The 9,454-nt window shown below is 55.9% G+C and overlaps 1 protein-coding gene across 3 annotated transcripts in view; it reads right to left on the bottom strand.

The window, feature by feature from the left end:
* The window catches only part of MORN5 (MORN repeat containing 5), a 32,085-nt gene that overhangs the window by 18,499 nt on the left and 4,132 nt on the right, over positions 1–9,454 (bottom strand). For 2 of the 3 annotated variants that reach the window (XR_008312777.1, XR_008312778.1), the window contains exon 5: positions 112–282. Coding sequence is in view for 1 of the 3 variants with exons in the window: in XM_053282220.1 (XP_053138195.1) it covers positions 164–282 (119 nt within the window). In the remaining 2 variants the exon portion in view is untranslated. Of the gene's footprint in view, positions 1–65; positions 283–9,454 lie in introns of those variants that run through there. The other variant, XM_053282220.1, reaches the window with a different exon arrangement.

The following is a 9,454-nucleotide window of genomic DNA, read 5'->3' as shown; positions in this document are numbered from 1 at the left end:
GGGAATATTAGAGTAAGTATAGGCCTGATTAACGGCACAATTTCCTCTTAACGCAGCTGACGGAGTGAGGCTTTACATTTTTATTTTGTTAGCAAAGGTAACAAAAACTACCTTAATGTAGAAATTATAGGGACCGGGTCCTCGTGCACAGAAGCTGGAGGCGTCAAGGGGGAGCCTGGTTCTCCGATTTCTCCAGAGAGGCCGGTGGCTTCGGCTTAAAGCCCACGATCTCGTCCCAGCCTTTGCGGCAGGTTCTGACGATCCACTCATGCTCGTCGTCATCTGCAAGGAGGCGGGAGACAAAAAGGAATGTCAGAACCGGTGGTGTTCAGGGCCCCTGACTAGGCAGATGTCAAGCAAGGGTGGCTTGAAAAGAAGCCGTTCCATCCAAGCCCTTCCAGGTCACTGCCAGACGCTGGCAAGGCTCAGATGAGCAGACCTGGGCGTGGAAAGAGAGCTGGACAGGAATCCGAAGGTATGGGAACCAGACGAGAGAATTTGGAGGAAATGGAGGCACCTGCAGCAGGGCTTTGTGGCCAACAGAACTAACAGGAACTTTGGGTAATATGTGGAAGTATTTTTTAAGTGGACCACCAATTGCAGGTTTTTAGTCTGCTTAATTTGCCTTTTAGATCATCCATTTGAATCATTCTGCATATTGCCGATGCCTTGGCCTGAGTGCCTTTTATTTGAATTAAACACTTTATGCGACAATGTTCTGCACAGCTACCTGGGAGTAAGCCTCATTGAACACAACGGGACTTACTTCCAAGAAGACATGCCCAGGAGGGAGCCGTTAACTGCCAACAGCCAGGACGAAGGGCCATAATTTCCTGTTTTCTTCCGCCCCGTTGCATTAACGTGTGCGAGAGAGCCTCAAAGCAAATGTGTTGTTAACTCGCAGAGCTGCCAATTAAGATGGGTCCTTCCTAATTAATCAATTAAGGCATTAGCCAATTGCTTTGCTAATTAAACCAATCAAAGGTTGAAGCTCGACTATTTAGAATGATCAAATGAGGCCGCAATCCCTGCCTCTGGAGGTGCTGAGTGTGGCTTGAGATTTGCTTCTTTAGGACCGCAGCCTTAATATTCATGGCTTCAGTATTTGCTCCATCGGCAATTTGTAAATAGACCTTATTCTGGGCATGGTGTGCAGTTGAACGCTAATGGAAGCGGTTTTCCCCAAGGGAAAGAGCATGTGTGGAGGTGGGTGGTCTGGATCGGGGCTGCAGTGGGGTCGTCGTGTGTTCCTTTTTATAGTGTTGAAGACCCTTTTAGCCTCCCTGCCACTGTCCCAGTCTGGTTCATGCATCCCCCCCCACACAATTTTTTTTTAAATTGTTGTGAAAATGCAAGTTTAAACAGTGCATTTGATGTAACACGGAGTGTTTGCCAAACACTCTGATGCTTCGTTTGGCTCATTTCCATTGGACTTGCTTCTGAATATGAAAGGGACTCCTGTGACTCTTTGCCAACTCCCAGCCCAAGTCAGAGGCCAAACCCTGGAAGCCCGGAAAAAATAAAACTCGGGGCAAAGCCCGCAAGGACACTCTCCTCCTCTGCAAGGTCTTCCCTGGCACCTCTCCTCCAGAGACGCTCATGCAGGAAGCTTTCCCATTGGAATGTGCCACACTGTGAAGTGAGCAACCTGGACACGGCAGAATAATTTGCTTCCCCGTGTTTGGATTGAAATCTGCCCCACACAGGGCCACAAGCCCTGCAAGGCCCACCCGACTGGGCACGCGGGGATCCTGCCTTCCTCCAAGGAGTTCAGAGCGCCATGCCTGGAGAGCCTGCCTGGTATCCCGACAAGAGCCCTGTACGGAGAGCACGAGTGCCTGAACCAAGCCCACCGGCCGGGGAGCTGCGGGGCTGAGCCCAGCCATGGTGCCACCACACCGGGTTTCTCACACGGAAGCACCTTAATTTGGACTCCACCTTTCCCCACTAAAATAAGCCCAAGGCAGCCTACAATAAAGAGAACTGCAGACCATGATATGGGAACACAACGCAACACTCCACGAATAAAAGCAGCAAGCGTCACGTTTCCCTGCCCTGAGAAAACCACTCAAACGCGGGAGAAAAAGGCTTTTCCTTTTAAAAAGAGGAGGACCAGACCCGCCCTGGGGAGACAGTGCCCCCCTAGAGACAGCTTTCAAGGCTTCCTCCTCGAACTCCAAAATGACTTCATTACTGGGGGCGGGAGGAGGGAGCCCTTCCTAGGGCGGCGGCATTGTCCTTTCAACCAGAGCCGCTTGCTCTCCGTCCCTCTGGCCAGTTTTGCAGGCCTGCCCTCCAGCCCCGTCCAGGGAGGCTGGGGAAGACCTCTGGGTCGCTCCAGGACCTGCTGGAGAGGTGCTTGGGAGCCAGCCGTCAGGGCCGAGCGGGCTGCTCTTGTACTCTGACATGGCCTGGTTGCCAAGGGCTGCGGTTAGGGGGGTGAAAGGGGCACCTCTTGGCTCCTCTCCAGGCAACCGGTGTGCACTTGGGGAGGAGGATAAAGCGGGCAGCACTGCAAACATCAGATCCGATGGACAGTCTGGCCGGAAGGCGGATCTGCATTCACATTTAACACCCGGCCACTCACTTTGGTCCTCGATGAGACGGCCCCATCCTGAGTGGGTGAAGCACCACAGATGAGGCATCTTATGGCCCCTCTCTTGACCTCTGCTGACCCAAAGGAGCCATGGATCAGGAAACAGGCCTTGGGTTAAGTTCAGTGAGTGGCTGCTAGCCCTGAAAGCGACCCGGAGCCTCCATGCTCAGAGGCAATCTACCTGTGGACGCCAGTGGCTGAGGGCCACAGCGGGAGAAGGCTGCTGCCTTCCTGCCCTGCTCCTGGGCTCCCTGGAGGCTCCTGCTCAGCCCCCGTGGGAAGGAGGCGGCTGGAGGAGAGGGCTCTGATTCAGCAAGGCGCTTCTCATTCATTGGAGGGGGCGGGGGCGGGGTTGATGACTTCCCGGAGGGCAGGTCTCCCAGTGGCTCAATGGGACCCGCACACCCAGTGGCCATCGTCTTCCCAAGGATAGCAGAGGCTGGGGACAGAGAGGGCTGCTGCCTTGTGGGCTGCCTAGAGGCACCTGCTGCAGGGCCCCTGTGGGGGAAGCAGGAGGCCGAACCAGATGGGCCTGGGGTCTAGTTCAGCAGGGCTGCTGCTGCTGCTGCCGCCGCCGGGCTGCGTCTTGGAGGGGGAAGGGGCTGGCGCCGGAGCCCCTTTGCCACGGGCCTGCCACGCGGCTCTGGGGCCGAAACCGGGGAGAAGCGAAAGAGTTAACGGCCCGGCTGGGCGTCCTCTTGCCACCCTGGAGGAGGAGGGCTGCCTGATAATCACTGTAGTTGTTGGGCGTTTGAATCGGTGCAGCTGCAGCCTCTTCAGCGGTAACCCCTGAAACAAGACAAACTGGGTTTATTGTGCTGAACGAGCCGGCAGGCTCCTCCCTGATTGGGCGTAATTGGCGGCCAGGGACTTAACAGCCTCTCGACCACCCTTTCCCCACTCTACCTGCCTGTGCAGCTAACAATTTAAATCACAGATGCCGATCCGGCTCAGCGGCAGCTGCTTGTTAAGCGCGCCGGTCCCCTTGTGCTGTCACCGGCGGCTTCCGTCACCCTGCAGCACCGGGGGTGAGCCTGGAGAGCGGCGGTTCATCCATATTTAAAACGGAATTAGAGCCCGGAGTTTGATTAGCGCTCCCCCAGACGGCAAGTCGCAATTATTGTGTGTGTGTGTGTGCGTTTACGCGTGGGGACGGCAATTGTTGGGCTCTATTAATATGGGTGCCGAAGCTCAGCTTCACCTTGGGATATGATTTTCCCCTGGGGGGAAAAAAAAGTAAAACGAAATGGGGGGAGGGGGAAGAGAAGACAAATACTCTTTCATCAACGGGAAATTATCGCCCAGCTTCCATTAGACAGCTCTCTGGGGTGGTGGGGTGGTGGGGTGAGCATCATCGCTTCAAGACTCCTTCCTCTGGGAAAAGTCCCTGCTTTGGACGGAGCTCCTTTTGCGGAGGCCTCCGTTTGCGCTGAAGCCGGAGCGGCTTTTCCTTTGTGCAGCAAGGAGGACGATCATTCCGGGCGGGAAGAGGAAACGGCTCAAGTGCCGGCAGAGCCCACTTTGCTCCACAGACAGAGAGTGGTTGGCACCCCAGTTTCCAGGCAGAAACGAAGCCAAACTCCGAGCTGTCCTGCATCAGAACCCTGCAGCTGGAATAACTATGGGATGCTGTGTCACAGGAACACAGGAAGCAGCCCTAGGCTGAGGCGGACCCTGGGTCCATCCAGCTCAGATCTGTCTACCCTGACTGGCAGCGGCTTCTCCCAGGTGGCAGGCAGGAGTCTCTCTCCCAGCCCTACCTGGAGATGCTGCCAGGGAGGGAACATGGGAAGGTCTGCACGCAAAACAGATGCTCTCTCATACAGCTACATCCTCCTCCTTCCTCCTCCCACAGAATACGAATACGGCCAATATTTATAGACCGCTTTTCAACAAAAGGTTTCCAAAGCAGTTTGCATAGATATAAAGAGGTATAAAAAGATGGCTCCCTGTCCCCAAAGGGCTCACAGTCTAAAAAAGAAAAATAAGGCAAACCAAGGCAGCCACAGCCACTGGAGGGATGCTGTGCTGGGGATGGAGAGGGCCAGTTGCTCTCCCCCTGCAAAACAAAGAGAATCACCACTTTTAAAAGGTGCCTCTTGGCTCAGTTAGCCAAGGTGTGGGCCGTCTTGGGTCCTAAGAGCTGAGGACGCCTCCAGTCCAAGGCAGCCACAGGTCGAGCTTGAAAGTCTGCCTGCTCTGGTCCTGGGATGCGGTCCAGGAGGTGGGTGCAGGGGCCCCCTTTGCTTCCCAGCTCCAGAACACCCCACGGACACAGCAGCATGGAGAGAAGGCGCACCAACTGGCTGCTATCCCTTAGCCATCTGATGCCCGCCTTGCTAGGGAAGCAGAAGAAGATTAAGTGGAGGTTTAGCAGCAGAGGAGAAAGGCAAGGCCAGGAGCCAAGGGGCGTTCTCTCCGAGTCAAAGAGCAACCAGCCTCCCGCACAATCTCAAGCAGCCCCACGGCTTTGGCGAGGGCAAGAAGACAGTGCAAAGGCCCCAAAGGCTTGACCCCTCTCCTTTCCTTGAGTGGCTGGATTGCCCTCGTGGAACCTCCTTGTACAGGTGGGCTCTACCTTCTGGAGCTATCCTGCAAAAACCTCAGGAACCTCCTTGTCCCCGCAAGGATCCAGACACCCCGGCAAACGGTTGGGCTGCGGTTGTGGATGCCGGGACTCAGGAAGGGTTGCGGCTGAGCCTGGCTCGGCTGGTCTCTGACCCAGGGCCCTGCCTGAGCTGCCTGACCATCAGGGCCAACAACAAATGAGGAGGCAAAGCACACAATTAACCTTCAGAAGGGCAGGCTGCGTTTCGGCCTCCCGTGTCCAATTAACTGGTGTCATCCCAGTTGCCCACTATGGAGAACTTTCCAGCCTGGGCGAGGAGGAGGCGGGGTGTGAATGGTACACGGTGCTGTTGAGCACAAGCTCCGATGCGGCTCGTATCACAATCCTCAAAGGAGCCACAGTGGAGAGGGAAAACCTAAACAATCCTTGTTATTCTTGGCAAACCTCCGCAGATTTCGCAGCAGTGATTATTTCGGGATCCGGAAGCCACAAGGAATCAGATCTCGGCCAAAGACTGTGGCTCCTCGAAACCTCTGAAGCCGCCTTCAAAGCTGGAGGTGCTGCTGGCCCAGGCATCCCATCATGGCCTACTCTCCAAGGTTGGAGGCAGGGGTCTCTCCCAGCCTTCAAGGCCCCACCTGGAACCTTCTGCATCCACAGCTGTGGTCCCTCTCCTTGAGAACCTGCCTCGCTCTGCAGGTACAATAGGTCAGGAATGTCGATAATTGCTGGCAGTTGTCTTTCAGGGTTTCAGACTCTGGGGTCTTTCCTGACCCTGCCAGGGATTGAAGTTGGGACCAAGAGGAGAGGAGAGCTAGTCTTGTGGCAGCAAGCATGACTTGTCCCCTTAGCTAAGCAGGGTCCACCCTGGTTGCGTATGCATGGGAGACTTGATGTGGGAGAACTGTAAGATATTCCTCTCAGGGGATGGGGCCACTCTGGGAAGAGCAGAAGGTTCCAAGTTCCCTCCCTGGCAGCATCTCCAAGATAGGGCTGAGAGAGATACCGGCCTGCAGCCTTGGAGAAGCTGCTGCCAGTCTGTGAAGACAATACTGAGCTAGATGGATGGATGGTCTGACTCAGTATGTGGCAGCTTCCTATGTTCCCATGACCTCCAGCATGCAAAGCAGAGGCTCTGCCCCCTGGGCTATGGGGCTATCCACAGCGGCCTTCTCCTTACAGCCCAGGAATATCCTACTGGTGGTGGCTCTCCAGGACTTCTCGAGGTCCAGAACGTTTCTGGGACTGAACTGCAAAGCAGACGCAGCCCCTCCTTGAAGATCCCCAACGTACACAAACCTCCAACCCCACCGATGCAAAGTCTTGTGCCTGACCGGCCGGCAGCCCTAAGCCAGGCTTCCTGGGGCAGCTCTACGGTGTCATCTTCTTCCACCTGACTTGCCTGGCTGACACGGACTGCAGAGGAACCGGCAACAAACAGAATGTGGTTCAGAAAAAACACAGGCAGCATTTCCTCCGTGAATGCCTCTACGTGTTGGCAACGGGCAAAACAATTGGCACAATTTGTCTTGTTCCGTGCCCAGGAGCAGAGTCTAAAGTGCTCACAATTAATTTCTGCAAAAGCTGAAATTCTTGCAAACAGGTCTGGCGCCCGTTCCTTGAAGAATACACTGATTACCAACAATTTCTAGGGGCTTGCCACAAACATTATGTCTTTTGTTGTGCGGAAAAAAGCGGAATCAACCATCTGGCAAATGCCCCAGAGCTAAAATCTTTCACAGGGCTTATAATTCACAATGATTAAATATACAAAAGCAAAAGAGTTATAGCATAGCGTGCCTTCTTCTTCTTCTTCTTTTTTTAAAGCTGGAGCAAATCAATAAGCGGCAAAGGACCTTCCATCATGGCTCCACGAACACCCAATGCCTTTGGCTTAAACACAGAGCGAAAGGATCCCGCTTATTTATTTATTTCTGAAGAGCAGTTGAGAGTTCCAATTTGTAGGAGGGTGGCCCTCCTCTGAACTGGGAACGGCGGCAGAGAAAAAGGCGACTGGCGTTTGAAATGACTAAATTGTCCCGCCTCTCAAGGGCCACTTTCAGCGCTGCTTTCTAAAGGCCCAGGTGTGCTCTCAGGCACTGCCGGAGGAGCAAAGCCCCGGAGGAGGAGAGGCAGAGGCAAGCAGCCACTTGCTGAAAGGGAGGAGGGCCCACCCCAGAGATGCTTCGACACGGCCGGGGGGCCCTCCGACGCCCAGCCTGAGCCCCCAAAGCAAGCAATGCCTTGACCCCAGGACACCATTCAGGGCCCCCGCAGACTGCAGTCCTCCAAGGAGAGGTTGGCATCCCTGTGCCCAGGAAGTCCATTTGCCAGAGCGCCCACAGAGAGGATGGAGAGGCAGGCGGCGGGCCGAAGGGCTGCCCCTTGACGGGGGGAGCGGTGCAGCCCGGGCCAAGGAGTACTGAAGGGCTCCAAACCTGCTTGAGCCTGCCTGCCCTGAATCACCTCTTGCCACACACCCCCCCCCCGGCTCCCGTGCGAAACTGTGGACCGGAGAGCTGCCGGGATTTCCAGGCCTGGTGGCCAGTCTGGGAAGGTGAGAGGAAGGAGGCCTCTTGGGTGGCTGGGAGGGTGTGGCGACAGGGTGCCCCATGGCAGCCTCCGCCTCTCCCAGCTCCCCTCCCCACCAGCCACAGCCTCCGAGCCAGTCAGACCCTCGGCACTTTCTGCACTGGCCGTCCAAGCTTGCATCAGGCAGGAGTCGCTGCACCTGGGTCCTTCTGCCTGCCCCTGAGCTGCGGCCTGGCTCTCCCCGGAGCCAGGGGACTCTCTTACAACCGCGCTCACAGGGGATCCTCACTCCTCCAGATGCTTAGCAAAGGGCCTCCTTTTCTCAACCAACTCTGTGCTCTTGGGCGGCTGCAGAAGAGCGCAGGGGAGAGGAGGGGCCGGGGGGGGCGGAGGACAGCCCAGCATCCTCGGGCCTGGCTCTTGAGGAAGACGGCCGGCTTTCAGCAGCCCTGCGGCCGGGCTCCTGCCAGGGGTTTCGGAATGCTTCCTGCCATCTGCTTGCAAAGCTTCCAAGCCTTGGCCAGAAGCCTGACGGGGCTTTCCTGCTTTTCCGGCCCAGGAGCAGCCCTGGACCTGTTCCCTTTCGCCCCCGGCCCCGCTCTGCCTCCTCCTGCACACAGCCTGGCTCTTTCGCCGTGCCTCTTGTCACCTCGGCGGCCTCCTGCCTCCAACGACTTCTCTTGGGGCTGCTGCCGCTCCTCTGATGTCAGGCCCTTTCAATTGTGTCGGTGCCCTTAGAGGAAGGGATGGACTCCTGAGCTACATCCCTTCTTCACACCCATCTCCTCCAAAGGAGCCTGGGCAGAGAAGAGATGGGGGGGGGCGGGGCGGCGGCAGCGAGGGGGCCAGAATGGGCCCCTCCTGGACACTGAGCTGACCATTGTTTTGCCAAACAGAGAGGTGTACAATGGGCCATTTAATCGGGGCTGAGGCCGCTGGTGAGTTTATAGCAATAAAATGTAACAAAGGAGAGTTCAAAGCACAGGGGTTTTTTTTCTTTCAGAGATGGAATTCCTAGGCGTTCCCGCCTGGGCTGATCTGTCTAGGTTCCTGTGTTTTTGGAAAGCGTGCGCTTATCGCGCCGGTCAGCCGAGCCGCCGCATTCCAGTATTCTGGGATGGTGCCACCAGTAGCCACTTGGCTCTGTTCAAAGCTAGGGTTTGGGGTTAGAACGGAGACCACACAGATGCCACTTGGGGGCAGATGGCTTCTTGAACACGCCGATTCCGCCTGCCTTCTCGTGCAGGGGTGCCCAGATGTTGCTGGACTACAGCTCCCAAAGTCTCCAGCCGCAATGGCCATCGTAACCCCAGCCTTTGGGCCTTGTGGCTGGGGGTGATGGGAGTTGTAGTCCCACCATGCTGGATGATACGAATATGATGGATATTTCCATACTGCTTTTCAGCCAAAGTTCCCAAAGTGGCTTACATAGATATAAATAAATAAAGGAGATGATGGGAGCTGTAGTCCCACAATGTCCAAAGGCTATTGTGGCTGGGGATGATGGGAGCTGTAGTCCTACAACAGCTGGGGACCCAAGGCGAAGGGAATCCCTGCTTTACCGGGCAGAGATCCAAACTTTCACCCCGGCTTAGCCAGCGAGTGTTCCCCGAGTGCGGGTCCTGCTCTTCCACCGTGGCCTATTTCACAAGGCAGTTGTGAGAATAAAAGGTGGCCACGTAGGCTTCCCTGAGTCCCTTGGAGGAGGTGTGGGATGCAAACGGAATCAATACAGTTCTGAATGCAACAGGGCCCCC

The sequence above is a fragment of the Hemicordylus capensis genome, chromosome 17, assembly GCF_027244095.1.
Source record: "Hemicordylus capensis ecotype Gifberg chromosome 17, rHemCap1.1.pri, whole genome shotgun sequence".
Classification (NCBI taxonomy): domain Eukaryota; kingdom Metazoa; phylum Chordata; class Lepidosauria; order Squamata; family Cordylidae; genus Hemicordylus; species Hemicordylus capensis.
This window is presented reverse-complemented; position numbering and strand designations above follow the sequence as displayed.